Source organism: Haplochromis burtoni, unplaced genomic scaffold (genome assembly GCF_018398535.1).
Source record: "Haplochromis burtoni strain Fernald_Lab_line unplaced genomic scaffold, NCSU_Asbu1 Contig_471, whole genome shotgun sequence".
Lineage (NCBI taxonomy): Eukaryota > Metazoa > Chordata > Actinopteri > Cichliformes > Cichlidae > Haplochromis > Haplochromis burtoni.
Window position 1 is genome coordinate 294,455 of NW_024582832.1, and position 25,566 is coordinate 320,020.

Sequence of the window (25,566 nt, forward strand, 5' to 3'; positions counted from 1 at the left end):
ACACACACACACACACACACACACACCATTGGAAACTCTGACATAGGAGCCTTTGGCATTACGTGTTTGTTCTCCATATATCATGTAACATGGCATTTCTGGAGTTCCTGCTTTGGTTGTTTGCCGTTCTTTGTTATTTTAGTAAGATCCCAACTTCAATTTTCCTCTGACGCAGGTGTAAATAAACTATTTAACAGCCGGCATGCGTATGTGTTCAAGGGTCAGGGTATAGCAAGAATGGATTGTGCAATCAGGCTAATGGGTACAATCAGGTGTCATCTTTAGGAGTAAATCCACAAATTGCAAAAAAAAAAAAAAAAAATTTTTTAAATGTGGCTGTAAAATCCAAACACAGCTCTTTGTTGGGGTAAACATTTAAAGAGGATGCAATAGTTCCAATGCAACCATCAAATGCACAATTTATCTGCTAGTAATTGTGCCATCAAGTTTTAATATTTCGAATGGAGTTTGAATTTCCTGTACAAAAACCCATTTTTAGCAAAAAAGCAAAACAAGATACTTTTCCCCCCTACCATTTATCTTGCGACGCATAACACAAATCTCAGCCCTTACTTTGGGAACTGAATAACAACCTGGTCTACTGGGCATGCTCTGAGTAACTTAGTAATGCATGGCTGAGCAACTTAGACCGCTTTTTCTTGCTTCCCCCTCTGACATCAAGGACACGAATCAGTGGAAATTTGTGTAACAGATACACAGTGCATGCAGTGGGTGCATTTACCCACTGCATGCACTTTGCAATGACATCACTCACAATACAACCAACCGAATGACGTCAGGGGGGAAGTGGGATTTGAGGAGATGGACGCGGATGTCTCTAATCTGGCCGACAAATTACACACACACACACACACACACACACACACACACACACACACACACACAGAACTGATACACTCTGTAGCCTGTGGGCGCAGCAGATGGTCTGGGTTGGGGGTAGGGGGGTTAACCGGTTTGGAGTTTGGGTGTGTACTGCAGAGGAGATATAGCAGGATATATATACGTTTACCAGGTAGTTTGTATGCATGTGTAAGGGAAATCAGTGTAATGACAGTGTGTAAAGAAAGAACAGGATGGCAGGTGTTTCACCCCCCCCTTAACAAACCCATGCGCACTCCGGAAAATGGCCATCTGCCACTAGCACTCAGGAGGGACTTGAAGTGACACAGCAGGGCTCCTTTTGGACTTGCAGCCCCCTTAGGCCTCAGTCTATTTCCCACCTTCTGCTAATGTTTAGTTAAAATTGAAGCCCACAGATAAACACCGCTATTCTAGGTATAGATTTATAACACGTGCATGTTTCCAGTTTTTGGAAAGTTTCACTAGTTTGCTAACTATTTCTGTTTTCAATAAGTGTCTTTCTAGCAGTAGTGTTCCAAAGGTTTCAGACCAAATTACCTTGCTATTATTACAAGTGTGCCACAGAGCTCCATTCCTGGACCTCTTTAATTCATCCAGTACACACACACACACACACACACACACACACACACACACACACACACAATATCACTTGTGCAACCCAAAACTGTACCGTGTATCTTAAGACAAGATGACATCATTTCATACGCCATTATTATATAGCTTCCCTTGATCTGGCTATTGCAGTTCTGTTTTGGATACATTTCAGAAATCTCTTGCTAAACACTAGGTTTTTTTAAGCTCAAGGGAGCTCAAGATTGTTATGCCACAGTCCAAGCTGATAATAAAGTATACAGAGATGGATGCTGCTTTTAAAAGTTAAATTGTGCATGTCAGAAACTCATTCTGAAACTCATCAGAATGGTGAGCTGCTATGTTGTAATTTGATACAACTGTACAGATGACTGTTATGTCTATTCTGATAAATATATTAACAGCAGAGAAAGAATTCTGAATGCCCAGTTCATTGTATGCATACACATACACGTGTACTCAATAAAGCAGATTCTGATTCTGCGCTTTCCAGACTGGAAATAGCAACAAGAAGCTGAGGTTTCAGAGGCAACAGTGCATGGCTTGGTTAGCAGCTGCAAGAAGGGCAAACTTCACCTTTAACAACATTTTGGAAATTATGCTTTTGTGATCACTGCAGTCGTTTTGCATCAGCCCAAAATATGGATCTCTTGTTTTGAATGCATGCAAAGTGTCCAACGTGAACACAAACACATCTGCACCATGAGCATTTAAGCAGGTTATTTCCCCAAAAAGTGATACAGAATGCACTTCATCCATTCCTGATGCTTGTTTTTTTACATAAAGATGCTTGCATCACAACTTTCTGCAAAAAAGATGTGAAATCCACCTAATTTTAAGGAAAGTGTCTGACAGTCAAACAGATCACTGACAGTCAAACAGATCAGGTCCAAACCCACTGCCTAATGTGTTCCCCTCAATGCTTAAACAAAACGTACAGCCGTAAGTCTAGTGAAGGACAATCATATCAATACAGCATTAGGAATGATCTCTTCAATCATCACAGGAAGCAGGAGCTGATTGGTGCCGTCAGATAAAGGTATTAGTCAGAGGTGGTGGAAACAGAGACGGCTGACTTGGCTAATCTTAGTCTGGTACAGAACATCCACCTGGCTGAGCTGCGGCTAGCCAGGGCCGCAAGTGGAGACAGCCTACTTGAGTAAGCGCGGCAGTAAACACCGCCTCTGAGTCACATGGCCTGGCTCCCTGACAAAACAGGAGGTAAACAAACTCCTGATACTTATGCCAGGCGTTTAAACTCACTGGAGGTGGAGCATAGAGAAAAACAAACAAGAAAAAACAACAAACCAGGAAGCAGCACGTCACGTTTTTTTTTTTCAAAATGCAAGGCTGTCACATGGAAGGAGGAGCAATTTGGGTGTTTAGTTGCTTTAATCCTCACTTTAGAGTGAAAGTTACCCACCGGGCCAAACTGCATTTACCTGCGAGTATAAAATTAATCAGCAGGGGTGTTTGGCTGTATTGAAAACCTGCAGACTTTTGGGTCAGAGTGGCACACGGTCCAGGAGCCCAGTGTGCCGTCCCTATAAACACGAGATCAAAGCCCTCCGCCAGCGGGGCCAGGTGCCAAAATCCTCCCTTGCAGAATGCTCTGACCTCCTTCACCCTGCTTCACCGCGCAGCAGAGGAACCGGGTAAACAAGGGCTCCCGCTCTCCCAGAATGTACCTCAGTGGAAGAGGGGCCTCACAGATGAGTTTATTTGTTCCTTTAAAAAGCCAGAAAGCCTCCCCTCCCCTTTCTACCGAGCACTCTGCCGCCCCCGCGTCCTTCTCTCTCTCTCTGCTTACTTCTTCTAAGTGAACAGACTAATGAGGCAGAAGGGCAGCGGAGTGCACGTGCCATCCTGCCCCATTATGCACGCATTTACTCGCTCTCCCGCAAACAGGCAGGCAGCACTGGAAAACAACACAGCCTACACACTCTCTCTCTCTGTGCACATCTTTGCCAAGCATTCAAGGATACAGGCTCCACCGCTGGGAAAAAAAAAAAAGGGAAAAAAAGAAGAAGAAACAGAGAGAGAAAAAAAAACAAAAAAAAAAACACCCTATGTGTACGTGCTAGAGTCCACATGTATGTTCCCTCCCCCTGTCCCCTTCCTCTCCATGGTCAATTCAAAAGCTTTATTAGTGTCATAAAAATATTAGCACTTGTCAAAAACATGAGTTGGGGACACGTGCAAGCCTGCAGAGACAAAAACAAACATGTCACTGTCTCGGTATTGTTACATTCCGCTTTATTTACCAGAGTGCCACTGACTCTCCAAATACTAATAACTTAACAGAACCCCCCCCCCCCACCTACCCATTTCTACATCCTAAAAATCAAACCTCCTCACATGAGGGGGGGCTTGTGGTAAAATAAAAGCCACCGTCTGTTCAATCGGCCTGGAGCCAGAGAAAAACAAACCCCCTCTCACAGCAACTTTTTCTAACCAGCTCAGCCAGGAATGCAGACCATGACATCCAGTTACCTGATGGCCCTGCTTTGTTGTTTTCCCCTAGTCATTGCTCACAAGGACATGCACATATATCCACTTACACTGGGCCTCACATTGGGGGGGTAGAACATCCCTCCACCCCCTCCGACCTCTACGTACTTGCAAGCACATGTGAGCTGCATGTCTCTGTTGGATGGCAAGGGTGTCAAAGAGTCACACTTAGCTTTAAAGTCAAAACTGTGCTGCCCCCCACTCCACAGCACTTTTTGTTTGCTTCCCCCATGATCCTTTCGTCTACTGCCCCACACTGGGGCTTTTGTTTTGCTCACTGGGATATTCTGGGATGCAGTATTGATCACAGGATGGTGGGAATAAGGGGTCTGTAGAGGTCACATTGATGTGCAACACATCCTAATGCCTACCCAACTGAAAAACAACAGCCGGAAATGCCTGCGGCTCAGAGAGACATTACGGCTGACAGGAAGCCTCCACTAGGATTCCCGTGACATCGACAACTGGGTTATGCCTGCTAATAACCATCCACAGTAAACCAGTTACATACACTTCACAGATAAATATTTAATGACTTATTAGTTGCTCTGGAATTTTTTTGCATGAGGTTTAAAATGAATCTCTAATTTGGAATTTCTGCCCATTTTTGCAACAAACTTCGACTCTTTATAAGCGTCGGTGGAACTCTGAGCTTGTATTTTCGGTATCATCAGCCCACGACAGCAACAGCGAGGCAGCATCCTGCTCTGTCACGGTGCTTGTTTACTTCACAGCCCTCAGCCTGGTCACGTTTCATAGCAGTCACATGGTGTGTTCACATGTTGTGGGAAATACTGCAAATTCTCTGATAGTGATCTTAAAAGCAGTTAAGAGTATCTTTAAAATTGCTGCTGCTGCTTTCCTCGCTTTATGTGGGCACTCCCAATTCCCAGTAGCACCCTAACATTTAAGCACAAAGAGATTAACTACTCACAGAAGAACTCAAAAGTAGAAGCTTAAAATGAGCACTTGAAGGCAGCATCAGCTGCTGAGGGCCAGTTTGAATTTGAATCTAGAGGAAATTCAAGTCTCTCATATTTTTTTTCCTCCCAAATTTTTCATCTGTGCAGTACCGCTTTCTTTTTAATTAAAGATATGCCTCCCACATTCCTGAAACCCTTCATTCCCTGTGCTAAAATCTGACTGTTTGGATATTTTATTCAGCAGTATCTGACATAAACCTGACCCACCTTTGGCAGTGGTTGCAGCCTCCTTGAATCCCAGGCAGACATATGGTGAGCTGTGCAATCCATTGATGCCCCCTTTGCAGCTGCTGGTGGGTTTGAAGCCGACCAGGTCCTCACACTTCTCTAGGTTCAAGGCAATATAGTTGAGTCCATTGGGGTAACCCTCTGAGCTCTGCCGGTTCTCAGGGCTGCCGTACTCCTCGTCAGAACCTTCGCTGCTCCGTGACGAGATGTTCTCCACTGAGCTGTGCCTCTTCACGGCGTCGCCACGAGCAAAGGATGCGAAGACCGGGGTCACAGTGGCAGTAGATGAGAAAGTTTCAGAGCTGTGGCGCCGGCGTCCCTGTGGATTTGCCCTGATTACCTTGGCAGAGCAGTCAGGGTCCACTGTGGAGGAGGAGTTTGGACCGAGCAGGAAGACCCCAATGTGCTCTGGAATACCCTGGTCTTCCATGGAGCGCATCTTCTCTCTGCTGCCCTGACTACTGGAAAACAGAAGCAGAGAAATTAAGATAAAAATAACTAAAAATGTGACTAAAACTAAATATGAATTAAATTTAAATGACGTTTTGTTGCCACCTGCAGTGAACCAGGATTTTTACCAAAACACACAACCAAATACTTTAAATAAATAATAATTAGTGATAAAACACAACAAACAGACACACACCTTGCTGCGTTCAGAGGTACGAGCTGTGGGGGCAAACTGGTCATCCCAAATGTCATCTCAGTGTAATCATTTTTCACCTCATCACAGAGGCCCTGGGAGTCTTTCTCACTATCCACATGGTATACGCCATCCTCCTCCGAGCAGGGGCACAAGGTTAGCTCTGGGAGTGTGTCCAAGCGCTCAGCAGGAGTGTCAGCATCCTTGGGCGAGTGTGATCCCAGCTCCAGGTTTATGTAGTCTGCTAGAGATGACCTCCCAGGACCCCCACCGCTGGAGCCCAATGATGAAGACTGGCTCTCTGTGGATACGACAGAGGGCGGAGAGAATCTGGCACCACTGAAGTCGATGTTAATGTACTCCCCAGGGCTCCTGGGCTCCCCTGGGAGGGGATGTTCATTCATACTGGGCAGGGTTCTGAGTGTGTCCAGAGACAGCCTGTTAGGCCTGCCCAGCCTCCCCCTGTAGGAGAGGTTCTCAGCCCGGCTGTGTCTGATTGGGGAGGGTGCTGAGGGGTACAGCGGTGAGGAGTGAGCTGCACTGGGTTGCATCACTGAATAATAGTCAGACTCCCCAGGTCTCTGCCTCAAACTCTGGGGACTCATCAGCACATACTGGCTGTTATCTTCATTCTTGGAGGCCTGCAGTTTAGCAGGTAGTGTGAGGGAGCCGGTCTGATATACTGATCTAACTGATGTGGGTTCAGCAGCCAGCAGGCCCAAGCAGTAATCTGGTGGAGTCTGGAGAGGAGGTGGGTTTCCAGGGGACATGTTCATGTATTCACCATGCCGATCTGGGCTTTCGATGGAGGATTTAGCGCCACACCACATTCTCATGTATCCGTTGTCTTCTAGGGAACTGGAGGAAGGGGAGTTGGTCTTGTAGCTGCCACTGGCAGCCGCCTGAGGATGCACCCTAGGGTTCACAATCTGCTTCGGTGCAGAGACGCACATGGGGCTCATAGGCACGTAGTTGTCTGCCTTGCCAGACTGAGGTGCTATACCTGGTGTCATGGGCATATAGCCATCGTCACCAAGGTTGCTGCTGGAGCTTCTGGATGAACCGATTTCAATATCACCGTAATCCTCAGGGTAACACACTTTGGGTGAGGCAGAGTGGGAGTTCTGTCCGTGGGTCATCTTCATAAGCGTGTACTCATCCAGAGAGGCTGAGGACAACGGCGCTACCACCCTCTGTTGACGCGGTGTGGTGAGAGAGTGTGTTCTTTTCCTGTAAGCCAGACTCTCACCCCTGTTGCACCTGCTCCCATTTACTCCCTCCATTATCATGTAGCCACAGGGGTCACTAGTGTCACGGGAAGGAGGAGTGCTAGACAGGGAATCGGGGGTGTCACTGCGAGTAAAGGGGAGGAACCGGAGTTCACCTGGACTGGAACTGTAATCATCACATAGCATGAAGCCAGTATCGCTGAGAGAGCCCGAAATGGAGGCACTGCAGCTGAAGGGGCGCCTAGCTTTGTCAGGAGTAGAGATCCTGCCCCCCCCTCGTGGAGACATGCTAATGGGGCTGGAGACAGCGGGAGGGGAGTTGGACACTGGCATCGAGCGGCTGTGATGGAGGTTGTATGTGGACTCCAGCATCCTGCAGGTGCGCCCATTGCTGAGGGTGTGGGATCTGTTCAGGGGATTCCCAGAGTTTGGACTGGTGGGACTCCCGTTTACAGATATGGACATTGACACAGGCCGGGTCACACTTCCGTCTCCCTCGCTGGACGTTCTTATCCGACAGGGCGTGACCTTCCTTCCTGGGGATGTGGCTGCCATGCTGTCGGTTCTGGATCTCCTCACCAGGCCCGTCTGACTTGGGGGGGGATTGTTCAGGTTGCGCCGCGTGGGCACAGAGATGGGGTTGGTGCTAGCAGACTGGCTTTTGCTCCTCGGCCTGAACTCAGACAGCTCCTTCATGGCCTTCATGGCATCCAGGATCGTTTCGTGGATGTTCTGTGCCACCACCGAGTCCTCCGCCTGCATCCAGAACTCCCCGGGCCCCGTGACCGCAGAGCGGCCAACCTCTATGAAAAAGAAGCTGTCTGAGTGGCCACATCTCCTGATATTCATGAGCTGTAAACTGACAGCAGCTGTTTCAGAGTTCAGTTTCACAAAGCTGATGGTCCTGCTGGACAAACACAGCCTGTACACTCCAGTGAGGTTCTTCACCTGACCTAAACCTTTGGATTTCAAGTTGACCTGCCATACCTCCTTGTAGGTAGGTGTTGCCGGAGTGAGGAGTCCATAACTGGCCTCTTCAAAGCCAACTAGAGAGGAAGTGGAAGCAGGACTGTCATACACTTTCCCCTCAGCTATTAAATCAGTCAAAACCCTGTACCAGCTCTCCTGCTCCTGCTCGTTGTCTGCAGCTACGGCGAAGTATTCGTCCTTGGTGTAGAGGGCGATGAGGTGCTTGTGTTTGGCGTCGGCGCGTTTGTTTACGCACAGACAGGAGTCCAAAGTTATAACCCGTTTCGCGGCGGACTTGTTTCTCCATTTCTTCTCGCTCTCATAATACTCCAGGCGGGCCGGGCAGCGCTCGATCGGCTCCCGGAGCACAAAAAATCGCCTGTGTCCGTGCTTCTGCTTCCTCAGGTATCCGCACTTCTTCACCCCATTCGTCCCATTAGATAACAGGTGTCCTCCCGTCGCCGGAGGACTTGCCATTTTCCCTCCGCTTTTCTTTTCAAGTCCAGATCGGCAAATTCCTCTTGCTTTTTTTGTTCGAAACTCACAGCAAAACGCAAAATAAAGAAATTATTTATAAATATATAATACAAACCGCTAAAAAAAAAAAAATCTCTAATCCATTGCAGGATATGTCCGCCACGGCAGAAGCAACAGTGCAGTGGGGACCAGACTGATCTGATCCAGGAGAAAAACAACATGTGACGCTGCTGCTCTAAAAACAGAATAAAACACACAGTCATAAGGGGGCGGAGCGTCCTGCAGGGGCCGTGCCTGTCCGTCACGCCAAAGCGTCGCCGACTATTGGCTGTTTTACTCACTTGAAACAAACAAACCCCGCCTCCCTCCCTGCTTCTCCAACAGCAACCTCTCTCACGTAGAAAACGAAAATACCAGCGAGTCCATTGAGGAACGTGAATTCCTATTTCCCACTGTAAAACGAAAGCGTCATGCACCCCCACTACCTCATCCCGCCCCCTCCGGGGTGTTTTCTTTCTTTTTTTCTGTTTTTCTTTTAAAACACCGACACCTCATTTCAAAATATATCCATGTTTGTCGATGTGATTGGCAGGCCAATTGAGCCCGTTTGGATTAATTGGGGATTTGAAATGTGCAGCATAATGCTGGATTGTAACCCTTTATTTCTCAAGCGGGGACGCTGTAAACAAGCCTGACGTCCCACTTATTATATAAGGCGTGTTGTGGCCTATTTTTATACCTGTGGGTATTCCTATCCAACTGGAACCTCGTGTTTCCTATTTGAGCGCATCTCCATTTATGCTCACATCCAACTGCCCGACTATATTCGGTGATAATTAGGGTGATTAGCTCTTTAAAAACTGTCTTTTTTTAAATGATGGGGAATGAAAAAGCAGAGAATGGTGGGGAATTCTTTTTTTTTTTTTAGTCTTGGGTTCGGTATTCCCTTATGCTTATGTTGTACTTTATTTCCAAAATGTTCACACTGAATGAAAAACAGCTATCTCACAGAGAATAGTAGGAAAGGCTGAAGTAAACACCTCAGAGGCTTATGTACGAGCAAATTCTGCGGAAATGCTGCCATCGTCTGTTTTCTTGGGCTCACTGCACAGCGTGTGATTCGGGGAAAACAAAGCAAAACTTTCCCTGGATCATATTTATAAAGTGTACGAACAAGAGCAAACCTGCACATAACATTCGGCTGTGAAGGGCCCCTCAGATGGCAGCAGGAAGCTCACAGGCATCTGTTCATCAGATAATCTCGGTAATTTTGTCAGTAATTCTTCCTGTGATCTTAATGATCATTAGTGAGATCAATGAGGGGGCGTCGTTCCAACTGAAACAGTACCCTGGCATTGGTTTTTTTTTTTGTTGTTTTTTTCAATTTACAATCTGCCAACAAGCAGATTACACGTCCATCTCTGAGGTGTCAGTGTGACTGGAGGGTACCCCTCCTCTTAATGAGCATATCTGCCTGCTATAAGCAAACACAAAGATGCTTAAGATTAAGGCTAATCCTCCTCTAATCACCATAGTTCACATTATTATTATTATTGCTGTTGTTGATGTGTCATTTCCTTATTTTTCTGCATGTGTTTTCAGCATTAGCTACCACCTATAATCTGAGATAAGAGCAAAAACATAAACACCTCCACCAGGACTTTGACGTTGGACCACAGATAGAAACAGCTGCAGGCAGCAACAAATGGGACTGTTGTTGACATTTGACTGGCAGCCTTGGCGACAACATGAAGGGAAGGGTGCCGAATACGGTTGTTTTGCTGTTGATGGGAATGACACGTACAGGGTTTATTTAAGCACTCATTTGGATGCTTTTTTAAACCTCTGTACGACTCGTGGGCTCTTCCATCTTTAGTGTAAGCTCAGTTAAAAATGCAATAACACCACTTTTACACCTTCTCCAAGTATCATAATCCAAAGCCTAAATTTTGATTTTGTTAATTTTGTCTGATGCACCTTTTAGACCTCAGTACTAATGGATATATCATAGTTTGAATAGCAAAACTATATTCAGTGTAATGTGATTATGACATAAAGAAACATGAAGAATGATTTATGCCCCTAATTTACGTTTTCTCATAACTCACCATAGACAACTTCGGAAAGCGTGCTCTGGGTAAATATTTGATAGGTTTCACTTTTATCTAAATGATTTTACAGCCCATCATTAGTTGTGTTTCAAAATAATGTTCTAATGAGGAATAAAAACCTTAATGATACTGACTGAGTGAATACTATACATGTAAACAACGTGCCAAAGGTGTGGTTTACAGTTTTAACTCGCTTGCTCCTATTTCGCTTTCAGTTTATGTCTCAGCTCAGTAACTTTCACTTCATGTTAAAAACAAGCTGCCTGTTTTGTCATGAAAGCAGAGTATGATAACAATAAAGTAATAATGTCATTAACGTAGAATGTTTGAGGATTCTTTCCGGCTCAGTGAACTTTATTCTAGACCAAAAAAGACTTTAAATGGTCCCGATACAACTGAAAGACCCCTTACTTAGTAATTATAGGGTTTTCAACTGCCAGTATTGACAACATTAGGGATAAAACAGAGTGTCTCTTTTAGTAAACATCCACAGCCTACACATCCCTATACTCAAATTCTGATTGTAATTCATTTGCCAAACACATCAGAAACAAAGTTTAATTGATACTAAAGTTATTGTTCCTCATGTTTTCTAGCTATTGTGATAATATTAATTATTCTGAATTCTTTGGGTGAAATTATGATTTTTTATTTTTTATTTTATTTTTTACAGTAGATCAAAATAAAGTTTCTTAAAATAAATGTGTTTATTTTTACATTTTTTTTAAACCAGTAAAATCCAGTGTTAATAGTCATAGTTGCACTATTAGTAAAGTAAAACGGTGGCAAATGGAAGACTGAAGGGAGTGTGATACCAGATCAGTACAAAGCTTTATATTTAGCCCTTTTAATCAGTACCATGTGGTGACTTTACTGAAAGGCAAGCAGAGACTGTGCCCCCACCACCGCCACACTGACACAAACATACAAAAACATCTTTTTCCACTGTTAAACAGGACAAATCAGACCTCAAACATAATGTGCTGCCTTTCTTTTATCATCTCTCCAGCTTGCTGTACAAATGGACATTTTCACCTTTCTGGCTGAAGAATTGCAAAGACTTGTGTAGTTACATAAATATCAAATATATTCACCCAAAATATTTATCATTAGCTCGCAGTGGAGACTGGTGGAGGAATTTCTTAAAAACCATTTTTAAAGCAAAAGAAGCAACATGTAAAACTGCATTACTGGCAAGTTGTACGTAAATGATCAAAACTTCAAATAACTCTTCAGCAGAATAAATGTCTTATATCCGTGTGACAGGGATTGAAATGACTGCTGAAGGTGTTAAAACTGATGTCAAACATTTCATACTTTCATACTGTTTAATCTACAGTGATGCATCATATTCTATAAAGTCTTATGTTTGTATTGGCTAAAAAAAAAACACCTTTTAATGCTCTTGGGAAAATACCCCTACACCTTGATTTAAATAGAAATGCATTAAATATTTATTAATAACGAAAAATAAAAAATAAAATATCTGCGTGAGGTGGTTAACTGTCAATTTCTGCATCGTGATTAAAAAGGACTGAAAAATGAATGTAGCATGCAGCAGAAAGTTTAAACTTCCAACATTCATTCAACAGTGATTTCTCATAGCTGTTATCCTGAACCTGTTTAGTTTGCCTGTTTTATTAAACTGGATTTGACATCTTCTCTTCGTCATTAGGAGGCTTTCTTTGCTAATGTACAAATAAAAAAATAAAAATAAAAAAATAAAAAAAATTGCTCTACACATGCTGCCCCGACGTCATGCCAGCGCATACTGGGGATGGCATAGGCACCGATCGGTTTTCTATCGCCCATTTGCGAGGAGTAAGGGCACACTCCGTTTGCGAGGTGCGCCTGCTGCTTGCGGCACAGGGGGGAGAGGGCGGGGCGGCGGGGGATTCTCTGGCTGGCTGGAGCAGCATCTAATAACCAACTCGCAAAATAAAACAAAATAAAAACAAACCAACAAACACGAAAACACCCGACATTATGATACAGACTTATAATTTGCATGTTTTTTCGAAATTCTGTATGCGAAAAGTGAGCGCGAGAGCCCTCGGTGCTGAAGTCAAAGTAAACTTTATTGTCATTTCCGCTACATACAGTCCAGTATATAGACAGACGAGACGACGAGGCTCCAGTTACAGCAGTGCAAGTAAACAAACAATAATTATAAGAAGAGCAAGGAAATAAATATACACTTTAAGACTAGGGAGAAAGGGATCAATAACAATTTAAAATTGCTGCTCTGTCACTTCCGTTTATCCTTTCGAAATAAAATCTGACCCAGTAATTATGGAGCAAATGTGGATGAAAAATATCATCGTCGGTTTTATGAATACATATGAAAATAGCAGAAATACGCCCACCTCAATGGTTCCTCTTTTTAAATTTAATTTCCTTTAAAAATATTGCCAGTTTCTTTTACGACTTCCGATGCAATTCGAGTCTGCTGCTGACTTGACCCAGCGCGCACAAGAGAGGAAATCGAGCCAGTTAGCCGCTGAAGCCAAGACAGGTTAGCGCTCTGCTGACACAGACAGAAACATGGTGCCAGCTGCAGTGCTCTTTGTTTTCACACTGACCTGTGTGTGTGGACGAGCCGCGGCAGAAAGAAAACTAGTGTATACGACTGTGGTGAGTAACGTTGAAGGTGTTGAAACGCCGCGAAAGCTGTGCGGAATTCCACAGTGTGTAGACGGTTGCGGAACTACATTTATAATTTAGGAGGTTTTCTGTAACCATCGGTTACTTGTCAACATGTATAGTTTTCTGTCTAGGAATGACATCTGGCAGAAGTCTTTGGAGTCTTTTAGAAACATCGGCATATAAATAATACATTCACGAATAATTATTAGGAAATTAGTAGGTAGGTTAAGTGTTTTGCCTCTCACCAGTAGCTAGTATCGTATTGAACTAGAAGGCTGCAATGCTAACCCGTTCTAAGACTGCACACTGAAGGAATATGTCAACTTCAAAGTATTAGAAATTGTCAAATGGCACGGTGGGCACTGACTTCAGACGAAACCACTACAGGAATCCTCACTACATGCTAACTCTGTTAGCAAGTGTCTATCATTACTTTAGTAAGAAACCTGAGGTGTTGTGGGCTGTAATGTTAATGTCACCGCTGGCACCAGGAGCTGCATGACAGGCCTTACCTTTCTGACGTGACAACTTAGCGAACTTAATGAAGTTGGAATGAGCTCTGTCGATACACACAAACACTTAAAAAAAAAACCCGAACAATAAATGTGTAAATGTAGGTCACAGTGATGATAGTGTAGAATGAGCCCAATAGTCAAAGAACAGATGCACAAACTACAAAAGAGCCAATATTTACAGATGATCGGGAACACCAGCATGCCTCATTAAAGAAAAACAAAGTGTTTAAGGATAAGGAAGTTATTGTCTTCAAGAGGCAACAATGAGCTATACACTGCAAGATGTACTGTTTTCTGTTGTCTTCCAGTCCATATGTGTTTTGCTTGCTCTATGGGTGGTGCACATTAGGATCTTTTTTTTTGCATGTCTAAGACTACCAACTGAAAAGGGAAAGTTGCCTGTTTTTAACACTTTGTGTATTGGGGAGAGCTCCAGGTCACATGTTCCCAATGTGTTTTAACAGGCATTGGCAACTAAAATGTTGCCATAGTGTGAAATAGGAGATCAGGATATACCTGGACTCATTCTTAGAAACTTACATGGAGAGCCAAGACTGTATTGTAGAACAGATAAGATTAGAAAGGGATAATCCACTCTTCAAATAGACTTGTGTAAACTAGAAAGCAGCATTTCTCTAGAGTGGTTTGAAAGCTGAAATTAAAACCATTTGATGTGTACTGTAGGATGTTTAGGTGGAACTGCTTGTAATATGCTTGTAATATTCACTTGAAACTGATCGTAATCAACTCTCATACCAATGTTAGGGTTCATAAAAGACCTGCTTCATAAATACAGGTTTCACTGTAGCCTTCTTATTATTAAATATGACACAAACTGCATTTAGTCGTTATCCATGCTGCTTTTAGGGGACTGGTGTTAAAGCCATTTGTCCTAATGGTTTGACATTATAGTGTTTGCTAAGCAGTTTCAGGTGTCTGCTGACTGGGTATTATGTCCACCAGTGATACTGATAAAAGTAGAACAAAGGTTTTGTTGTCAGTATATGCAAGATAAGCTGAAGATGTTGCAAACAGTGATGTGCACTGTCGGGCAAATATTTTTCCTAAAAAAAAAAAATCCAAACACACATTTTTGACCTGTTTACTGATTTACAGTTTCAGAACCACCAGGAGTAAGAGCTTGTTTTGTTATAATTCATGCAAAGCACCTTTGGTAGACTTTAAAAATATGTTTATGAAGATGGAAAATAATATTTCATGGTTTGTCAGGCTTTCAGTGTGTGTATAAATGATACACAGAGCACACTTTGTGCAGCTTTGAATATTTGAAAATATTAAATTAAACTGTTTTAAATGCCAGTTTTTCATGACACTCTTTGTTTAACTTCTGTCCTTTCCAGTTGTTTCGGCATGGCGACAGATCACCAGTCAAAGCCTATCCCACCGACCCCCACCAAGAGAGCGACTGGCCGCAGGGCTTTGGTCAGCTGTCACAGGTATAACCAAGACTGCTTTTTATTCTAATGTAAACTGTTAAATCTACATTTACTACAGCAGGCAGTATTGTGTGTAGTAGAGCTGTCACACAGCTAAAGCTGATACAGAAAAATGTGTTCAGGGTACAAGCTAGATTACTGTTTTCCAAGTTTGTACAAAAAACAAAAGATAAATGAGATAAATACAGGTCATGCAAAATGTTGCAGCCAGGCTCCTGAGCAACACCAACCAGCTGGCCCATACTACTCTGATTTTTAACATACTACATGATTTTACAGTTCTGCTACTTTAGCCAGAGTGTAACTTATTTCATATTTGTCGTTGTAGATAGGGATGCAGCAGCACTTTGAGCTGGGCCAGTTTCTGAGGACTCGATACAAAAAATTCCTCAATGCATCCTACAACCGGCACGAGGTGAGATGGAGCCTCCTTTTCACTTTTAGTCCACATGACAAGTCGTCATGAAGCTTTTATAGTCAAACTGTGACTCTTGTTAATATTTGACAGAAGAGGCCTCTTCAGAGTTCGCACCAGCGCACAAATTCCTGTAATATGACGGAAGAGTGCCTCTGTTTTTGTGCAGTTTGTTTCTTAATATTTAACTTTTGACTGTTGATATCCTAAATTTCAACTACAATACATCTTAACCTGCTTAATGCCTTTTGTCTTCAGATCTTAGTTCGCAGTACAGACTACGATCGCACCCTTATGAGTGCCGAGGCCAACCTCGCAGGTCCGAAGACCTCTTCTTTCTAATATTCATACTGCTGTTTCTGGTACTCTTCTCATTTGGCGTGCCATATTTTTTTTTTTTTCCCCCTCATCCAGGTCTTTATCCTCCCAGCGGCCAGCAGGTCTTCAACCCTAACCTGAAGTGGCAGCCGATACCTGTCCACACTGTGCCGCAAAGTGAAGAGAGGGTTAGTGTATGAAGTCACTGCTGTTTGAAGTTGTTTATGTTTGCGAAAAGTTAGTCGGTGTCTGAAATATGTCTTTTTTGTTTTTTAGCTTCTCTCATTTCCTTTGAAAGACTGTCCTCGTTACCAGCAGCTGATGAATGAAACCGAACACACGGAGGAATTTTTAAACGTTACTGCAACGTACCAGGTACCGCTTCTCTTCTGTATTATATCTATCCATTACTGTTGGGTCAGACGTATAGACTCAGCTTTAATTCAAGAGATTTAATATAAATAGTAATGTATTGACTGTTTAGAAATGCACTCAGTTTCATGTTTTTATGCTTATATAATGATAGCTAATTATAAATATAAGGAAATTAAACAAATGGAATTAACTTTAGACGTTTTCTCTCATCGAATGCTGTGAAAATGAGCCACACCTGGCCTGAAAACAGATCATTGGCCAATCACCTTTAAGCATAAAAAATCGACTGTATATGGCTTTTTTTGTTTTGTTTTTTAAGTGTAGTTTTCCTAAATGATTTATATTTTAGTTTTGTTAGAGAAAAAGTGAAAGCCTGCTTTTCAGTCATGCTGTGATTGCTTTGTTTTCATTCAAATCCTTTATGGTGGGATACAAAAGTGGAAATCGTGCCATTGTCCCAAACGTTGTATAAAGAAAATTTTCACAGAGCAGACTTGTGAAAAACTCAAGTGCATTCTTATGGCTTTCATGGAAATTGAGAGGATTAGCAGCAGCTCGGTGCTGCTAATGAATTAATCAAGTGTGATCACCCCTGTAAAAGCAGAGGTTTTGGCAGTTGACTGATCTAGAGCATTTTAGCTATTTTAACAAAATGCTGGAATCTTCCCAGCAAATTCGCTAACAAATTCAGTTAGCATGTTAAATGTTAAAGTTCAGGAGGGTAGAAAAATGGTCATAAAAATGACTGAACAAGTACAGCTTATTTGGAAAGGTTGCTAGAAGAAAACCTCCTGACATGGCAGCATGACTTAGGTTTGCAACACTGTGTTTAAATACATCACAAAGCTTTGACCAAAGTACTAAATGAAGATGTTTGACAAAAACCAAACACAGTATATCAGCAGAAATACCTCATATCAACTGTTAAGCATGGTGGTGGAGAGGTGATGATTTGGGCTTGTTTTCCAGCCAGAGGACCTGGGACCAAGAACTTCTTTGTGTACCAAAGTACTCCAGAGCTTGGCTGAAACAGGTCTTGTTACAGTACAATTATCCCAGGCACACTAACAATCCTGACAAACAAAAGAATCAATGCGTTGATACAGTCGTAGTCAAAGTCCAGACCTCAAACTGGCTGAAATAAGACCTCAAAGGGCTTTAAGAGAGCTTTGCGTAAATAAATATCCACAAACAAAATGAACTGAAGCAATGTTGTAAAGAACAGCGACCCAAAGAGAGACAAAGTCGTACAGAAAATGATTACTTCCAGTCTAAAAGCTACTGAATCATGGGTGTACTTGGTTTTTCAAAGAATGCATACAATCCTGTGAAAATGTTCTTTTTCACATGACTGTAAATGACTTTTTATCATTGGAGAATAAAGAGTAAGAGTTGGAGGTACACTGTTCACGAGTCTGCTTTGTTCTTCTCTTCAGGATATCATAGAGTTGGTGAGGAACAAAACGGGGCTGAAGGACACCACTGTGGAAACTGTCTGGAGTGTGTATGACACTCTCTTCTGTGAGGTAAGAACACACACACACACACACACACACACACACACACACACACACACACACACTAAAAACACCAAAAACACCAAGGGAAAGCCAAATTCTCTGTCAGCCGGTTTGTTGAGTTTTTATTTACAGCAGCAACATGTCAGAGCAGAATAGGCCCAGTTTTAAATGATCCAATGTTTTCTACTGCTGTCAGATATGCAGCTAAAAGATGCCGTCACGTTGCTTTAGTTTCAAAATAACAGCACCGTGCTAGTCAGGACAAATCTCATATGTCACATGAGTTTTATTCTGATAACTCAACTGACCATTTTGAGGAAACGATGAACAGTTTTGGTAACACAGTGTTTGAGGAACAGCAAAGTGCTGCTCACAGCAGTTTCACATTTTTCTTGTCTCACTTCCTGCATTTCAGCCTGACTTTAGGTGGACCGCATGAGCAGTGGCGTGCCACTGTTACACTGTTCACACTTTTACTCTTAGTGAGAATAAAGTAAAGTAAAAGGTGCCATTTATACACCAAATGGTGTTAATTTTCATTTGAGCAGAGTACAGCTGGGACACAGAGTGCAGCCGCTGAGTAACTAAGTAGGAAAGTGTGAAAAAATTCGTCTTTATGTCTGTCTGTGTTGCCCCCCCCCCAGTCTCAGCACAACATGACGGCTCCTGATTGGGTCTCGCCTGACGTTATGAAGAAGCTCCAAAAGCTCAAAGACTTTGGATTTCAGGTAAAAGCTGTGGTTCCATCTCAGCTTTCATTTAAAGTTTCTGATCTCAGTACTGATATTTACTAATATTATCTAATGTGACATGTTTGCAGGTCATATTTGCGGTGCACGAACAGCAGGAGAAGAGTCGGCTGCAGGGAGGTGTGTGTCTGTGTGTGTGTGGCTACCAAAACTAAATTTGTTATGTTTCAGCGTCAGCCTGACAAGAAGATGTGGTTTGAAAAAAAAAAAAACCCCAATAACCCAAGTATGTGTTTGGGTGTCTTGTTAGAGTTTTTAGAAGAACGAAAGGAAAAACATGAGAACACTTGTTATGATCAGTGTTGGGTAAGTTACTTTAAAAAAGTAATTAATTACTAATTACTCAGTCAATATTGTATTTAAAATACTTATCTAATTACTGTGTCAGAAAAGTGACTTAATTACTAAATAAGTAATTTAACTAAATACTTCTTAAAATCCCTATACACCTTGAGTGGGCAAACAATAGAAATTAAACTCTTTAAGTAATAAATACATTTTTTTAAAGACGGAGACTCTACAGTACGCAGCGGTAGCATCTCTTCCACAACGTAGCCTGCAATCATTTTTTTAAGCTCACCTTCAGACGCTTTCTGTGCTGCTGAAGTAAAATCAGGCTTTGCCTGCTTAGCAGGAGTTGCCGCGGTGTTATCCATGGATGATGAACAAAGATCACTCAGAAGTGTTCGTCTATGCTCTCGTGTCAGGCGCTTCTATAGATTACTCGTGCTATTAACAGCGGCCGATAGTTTTTTCTCCCCAGGACATAGCTTACATATTACTCTAATATTCTTGTCTGCTTGTTTCAGAAAAGTGAAGAGTCGGGAATATGTCCATTTCAAAAAACAGCCACTCGCTTCAGCCAAGTCCGACATCTTCCGCTTTAGAATACGACTATGCAGCAAAATGACGAGCACCTGCACTGCAACGATGTTAAAGCAGCAGAGTTTACTTCTACGTTTAGAAGACAAATTATTGAAATTAAACAATGATATTCAGCGAGTTTAATTATTTTACAATGTAACGCAAGTACATTGTAAGTAACTGTAATTAAAATACCTAAAAATGAACAGTAATTAGTTACTCTACTTTTTCAGTGGAAAAGTAATTTAATTACAGTAACGCGTTACTTAGTAACACATTACACCCAACACTGGTTATGATGCAGGAATACTTGACTCCATCTGCAGTAAGTACAGATAAATAGCACTCTTGGATTGGATACTTTTAAAACTCCCACCTCTGAGTACAGTGGTATTACAGTTGCTTTGTGTTCGCTCTACAGTACTAAAATATAAATATAGTATTAATAATTTAGCATTAATACACATGAAAAATGATATATTGACACAAAGAAAGCCATTAAACAAATTTTGGAGTATATTTGTGAATTCTGTGTCTAAGAACAGTAATTAGTTCATTTCTAAGGAGAAATCTGTGAACTCTGCACCGTGACTTGGCAAGGGTCTTCTGTATTACTTTTGCATATGTGAAACGTGCAGTTTCTGTAAAATTCAAAAACGGAAATGTGATTAAGATAAGAGCATGCTACAGAAACAGTACGTAATCTGCTCTTACTTTCTGGTAACAAACATGTAGCACTGAGTTATAGAGACAGGACTGTCGAGCACACTTTTAGATTAGATATAATGAAGATTTCTGCTTTCATACAGAGTCAGCCTGTGGTTGTTTACAGCCCAGTTCTGTGTTTTTTAGAATTTAATTTGTGGGATAAGTCACCCTACGTTGGTGTTCTAGGGTTAATCTGGCAGTAGGTTGGAGTAGCATCATGAATGCGATAAATTAAAAACAGCGGTGCTGTTGATTTTCTCATGGTTTTTATATATGTAAAAATATGTTAAGAGTAGGTGAAAAAATCCAACACTAAAGGGAATATTTGTGACGGCTTGATGATGATCTGCAGTGTGTTCATGTCTGAAGGCGCATGTTGTCCTTTTTTAATCATTTTTTGAATAACAATGGATCTGTGTTACGCAAAGTCTTTTTTTCTGTTCAATTTATTTATACAGCACCAAGTCAAAATAACAGTCACCTCAAGGCGCTTTATATTGTAAGGTAGACCCTACAATAATACATACAAAGAAAACCCAACAATCACATGACCCCCTGTGAGCAAGCGATTTGGCCACAGTGGGAAGGAAAAACTCCCTTTTAACAGGAAGAAACCTCCGGCAGAACCAGGCTCAGGGAGGGGCGGGGCCATCTGCTGTGACCGGTTGGGGTGAGAGAAGGAAGACAGGATAAAGACATGCTGTGGAAGAGAGATAGATTAATAAAAGATATGATTCAATGCAGAGAGTCTATTATCACATAGTGAGTGAGAGAGGTGACTGAAGAAGAAATGCACACAGCACTCACTAGAAGGAGCAATAATTGCAAATGCTGTTTGTTTTTTCAGGAGATTTATTAACAGTATTAAAATGATTCAAGCTGTCATTCATGGCTACAGGATTAAAGGGATAATAGTATCTACTGTCTGTCTTTCAGGGATGCTGCTGGGTGAAATCGTGAAGAATCTTTCCAAGATGGCCGTTCCAGACCGAAAACAGCAGCTGAAAATGATGATGCTCTCAGCGGTGAGCTAGTTTGAAGACTTATTAGTAACTTTTTGAATTGTTGGTAAAAGATTGTTTTGTTTTTTGACTGAGCCATGTTAGCAGTCTCCCTGTTTCTGGTTTTTGCTAAGCTAAGTAAGCTAGCTTAAGCTGTCCTATACTATTCTTTATATGTGTGTGTCTGTGTGCCTCACAGCATGACACCACTGTAGCCGCTCTGCTGGCCAGCTTGAGCGTATTTAATGGAATACAGCCGCCATATGCCTCCTGTCTCATGATTGAGCTCTACAGGGAAGACAACGGGTAAACACACGCAAGCATCACAGTAAAACGGACTCCATTGAGTTGATAACAGTATATTTAAGTGGGATGATGGGACTTGTAAAATTGTAAAAGTCTTTGTCTCGTGTCCACGCAGCTCTGCTTCAGTGTCCATGTTTTACCGGAACACCACCAAGATGCCCCCGTACCCGCTTCAGTTACCGGGCTGCTCCCTTGACTGCCCCCTGGATGAGTTTGTAACAATTACAAAGGTCTTCATCTCAGACGACAGAGACAAAGAGTGTCAGCTCCCTTCAAAACACACAGATAAACGTGAGCACTTCACACATAATAAAACATGACACACTTGACTGTAAACATTAAAAAAAATATAGACTAAAACAGTTTTGCACCATTTTTGCATTCCTCTTCATATTTGCAGTGGTCATCACCAGCCTGGCTGTGACCGGATGTGTGCTCCTCGTCCTCATTGTCATCCTCCTCGGCGTTCTTTGTCGGCACAAGGATCCAATAAACAACCGGGGATACCAGCATGTGATCAACCAGGAAGGCGGAGAGGATTCCTGACAGAAGCACAAACTCCTTCCTCGGAGATCTCCAAATCTTGCATCTTGGGAGACCAGTGATGACGATGAACTTTGAACTCTAACCCACCCGCTCGCAGAAAATTTCAAACTCAACCCAGAGAACAACTCAGCAAGACTTTAGATCCTGAGATGAAAGCGGAGAACATCCTTGGTTTTAACATTCCTTGAAAACAATTTTTTTTAATTTGCATCTTTATTGCTAAAGACTGAAAATATAGATTTTTTTTTTAATTGAACGTAAATGAGTAGATTTTAATGAAACGTGTGGAGGATGGGGTTGGGTGTTGCATTTTAAGAATCCAGATTTTTATAATAGCAGTTAAAAAGACAACAGCTGTGCTGTGCTGTGAAATTTTTTTTTTCCTTAATAGGTCAGTCAGTGCGCGGCCTCTTTCTGGGCATTTGCAAAATGAGTCATTTACAGATGCTGCACTTAATAACTCCGCGGTGACGTGGCATTACATGGTTAATGGTAAGGACCCATCACACTTACCATAGTTGCCCTCACAAACAGCAGTGCACACCCATCTAGTATACACAGTGACAGGGCTGTGGTCGCGCCACAGTTTGCGCATAATGCTACCAATACAGCAACCATAATGGGCAGTTTATGCACTGTAGCATCATGACTAACTGCTAGGTAAGCTAACCATGTCTTGTCAGCTCCTCTCCAGCACATCACATGTTACATAACCCCACTTGCTTGTTTAGAGTACGTTCAGATTCACCAAGTGCCACACTGGGAAAATATATGCCTTACACAGTCATTTCATGTAGCCATACATTTGGTCTCCATTAGCCCTTCAGCCAGTTCACAAAGAGTTTATTAGCCTTTGTTAAACTTAGTCAAGCAACATGCTGCATAATGATTACAGTTCTCAAAGGTGGCAGCAATACAGCCCATTCACAGCATCATGCTTCACAAGTGTGAATCTGAGCAGTAATGCAAGTATGTGCCGCTGAATAAATCCAAAATATATCCTGATGGGAAGTAATTAATCTTGCACAATATTAGTGCAAGTCTTACTTATCAACCTGTTTCTGTGTTAAACGTGACAACTTGATGACTGTTGAGGTGTGGAGGTGCACTTATCTGTTTGCTTTGGCATTTGCATGGTGCTTTGCAGATCTGTTAACACTGGATGGGGTAAAAGCTGCAGCATTTGGTTCTATTAATTTACTAAAGAGGTTTAATCCAGCATATGTCTTCTTGTAATTATATCATTGCATTCTCCTGGATATTTCTAACTGCAAACCTGTGTGTTTGTGCCAGTGCTTTCATACATCTGCCTCTCAGTGTGTGTATGTGTTGCTTTTGCACACTGGGGGTAAGGTTGATTAATTTCAGCTTTGGATCTGTTTTGACTCCAGCACCTAATGATCAAGATGCCTTGTATGTTTTTAATAATATGGTGTTTTTTATGCTGTTTGTAATTTCAAATCTTCCATCTGTGTTTGATTTAATAAATTGAGGTCTGTCACTGAATTCTGCCAAGCACATTGGCAGCTTGGCTTAAGCCCAATGTTTAATCTCTTTGCAGCAAGAAACTAAAATAGTATTCTTGGAATTACCAAGAAGAATCATTAGGGTTTTGGGGGGTTTTTTTGTTTTGTTTTTTTGTTAAAGGTGTAATCTGAGTGGGTTTTTTTGCCCCCCTCAGCTTCGGTTTTAATCGATCCATTTATGAAAATCTGAGAACTTGGGAACACTGGAAATGCATCTTTGAAGTCATTAAAACCCATTAATGGTATCTCACAATGTTTTACAAAAAGAAAACACCCAGTTTTGGATGAGATTTTCAGACTGCATATAAAAGATGGCCAGAGCTTCCACCCCACCCACCTTTGTTATAGCATTCATGTTGCGTATTAATTACATTATGGACACCCAGACGCATTTCTACAACAACAAGCATGCACACTGGGTTGTAATGGAAAACCAGTTGAGTCGTAGCAAGTCCATCGGAGTAGGTACTAATGGAAAAGTGCCTTTAGAAATACAGTGTGTAAAATCTCACCACTAGATGTCAGTAGACAGCAGTCGACTAAATTCTGTTTTCTTGCCCCTCCCAGTTCAGTTGCATAATCCTAGTTTTGAACTGGTTGCTGGCATAATCTTAGTTTATAATTCAATTCAATTTTAATTATATACAGCGACAAATCACAACAACAGTCGCCTCAAGGTGCTTTATATTGTAAGGTAGACCCTACAATTTGTGATCTTTAAATTAATAACTTACAAGGTGCACTACATATATGGCTGTTCTCCAGTGACATACTTGAAACGCAGTCAGGTGGAACGGCGATGTCCATGTTGGTTTTTTTATTCCAGATGGTGGGGCAGCATGGCAACTTCGATAAATCTGTGCTCACTCCTGTGTCTTTTTAATTGATTAATCCTAAGTTTATGAGAATGCGTTAGTTTGTTGGGAGACATAATTACACACTAATCAATGAGTAAAAATGTTTTTCTGTTAAATGGGCTAAAATAGGTTAAATTGTTTTTTTCAGGTAGAAAACCAAGTGGTATAAAAATCTACTGAAAAACAAGTTTAAGTTCATTTAAAAAACGTTATTCATAGTAAAGTATTTGAAAAAAACAGTTTTAACCGCCTAGGACCTGGCGTCCACATATGTGGACATCACATTTTGGGTTATTTAGCCCAAAATACTCAATTTTGCTCTACAAGGGCCTGATAGCCACTTACGAGGACATTATACTGCTACTGTTCTATCAAAGTTTTAAACGAATATCCTCATGTGTGGCTCTTATTTTTCTTAAAAACAAAAATAAGGTAATAAAAAAAAAAAAAAATCTGGTAATTCTTTGTTTTTACATTCATTGAGCCCCAATATGCCCAAATATCAAAGAGAAATTAAAAATGCATACCGTGGAAGAGTTCGGGTCTTAGGAGGTTAAGGCAGCTGAGTGAAAATACACTGGGTTAAACAACGAGACTTCAGTAACCAATAGGTGATGTAACACTGGCTATGTCCATGTTATATTGCAGTCTGTTTTGCATAAGTAAATTCAGGAACCAAATTTAAGTCTGAGCCACGAGGATGTGTACTTTGAACTTGCATTTTGCAGTTATCACAAATCAGTTTAAAAATAAATAAATAAAAGAATGGACATTTGCTAAATGAGCCAAAATGTGCTGTTATTTTTTGTGTGCACAACATGAAAAGAAATTACATATTCCAGGGAAAATGAGACTTAAATCTAATCAGAAATCAAAGCTGTTTTGGAAGATTTCCCCTTTGTTTGTTTTTTTTAAATTAACACTTTTTCCACTGCTGAATAAATATGTTTTCTGGTGCTACATCTTGCAGCTCTCTGAGGAATAGCTAACATCTCACCTTCAGTTCGGATCATTTCCATAATCTTGTTAGCTGGTCAATTCTGCTGTGTCCACTCGTAGGCGAAGTCAGAACTGGTCAGATCCATGTTAGCAAACATAATGAGGACCTTCTATACATGAACGATTTCCATCTTAAA

The 25,566-nt window shown here is 41.7% G+C and overlaps 2 protein-coding genes across 4 annotated transcripts in view; one reads left to right on the forward strand and one right to left on the reverse strand.

Annotated features, from left to right (window-relative positions):
- LOC102314346 (insulin receptor substrate 2) overlaps positions 1 to 8,749 on the reverse strand; it is an 11,921-nt gene extending 3,172 nt beyond the window's left edge. Inside the window, exons 1-2 of one of the 3 annotated variants that reach the window (XM_005948211.2) lie at positions 5,845 to 8,748; positions 5,178 to 5,659 (exon numbers count right to left, since the gene is read on the reverse strand). In XM_005948211.2, the coding sequence (XP_005948273.1) occupies positions 5,178 to 5,659; positions 5,845 to 8,516 (3,154 nt within the window). In that variant the 5' untranslated portion in view covers positions 8,517 to 8,748. Of the gene's footprint in view, positions 1 to 287; positions 5,660 to 5,844 lie in introns of those variants that run through there. The other 2 variants (XM_005948212.2, XM_042213702.1) reach the window with 2 other exon arrangements.
- Positions 8,750 to 13,076: 4,327 nt separating this feature from the next.
- Positions 13,077 to 23,553, forward strand: acp2 (acid phosphatase 2, lysosomal). The gene is made up of 13 exons (XM_005948213.3): positions 13,077 to 13,261; positions 15,150 to 15,245; positions 15,574 to 15,660; positions 15,919 to 15,979; positions 16,075 to 16,166; positions 16,255 to 16,353; positions 17,790 to 17,879; positions 18,518 to 18,601; positions 18,694 to 18,742; positions 21,131 to 21,219; positions 21,395 to 21,501; positions 21,617 to 21,792; positions 21,902 to 23,553. The coding sequence occupies exons 1-13, from the start codon at positions 13,172 to 13,174 to the stop codon at positions 22,045 to 22,047; spliced, it is 1,266 nt and encodes a 421-aa protein (XP_005948275.1). The 5' UTR covers positions 13,077 to 13,171; the 3' UTR covers positions 22,048 to 23,553.
- The last annotated feature ends 2,013 nt before the right edge of the window (positions 23,554 to 25,566 follow it).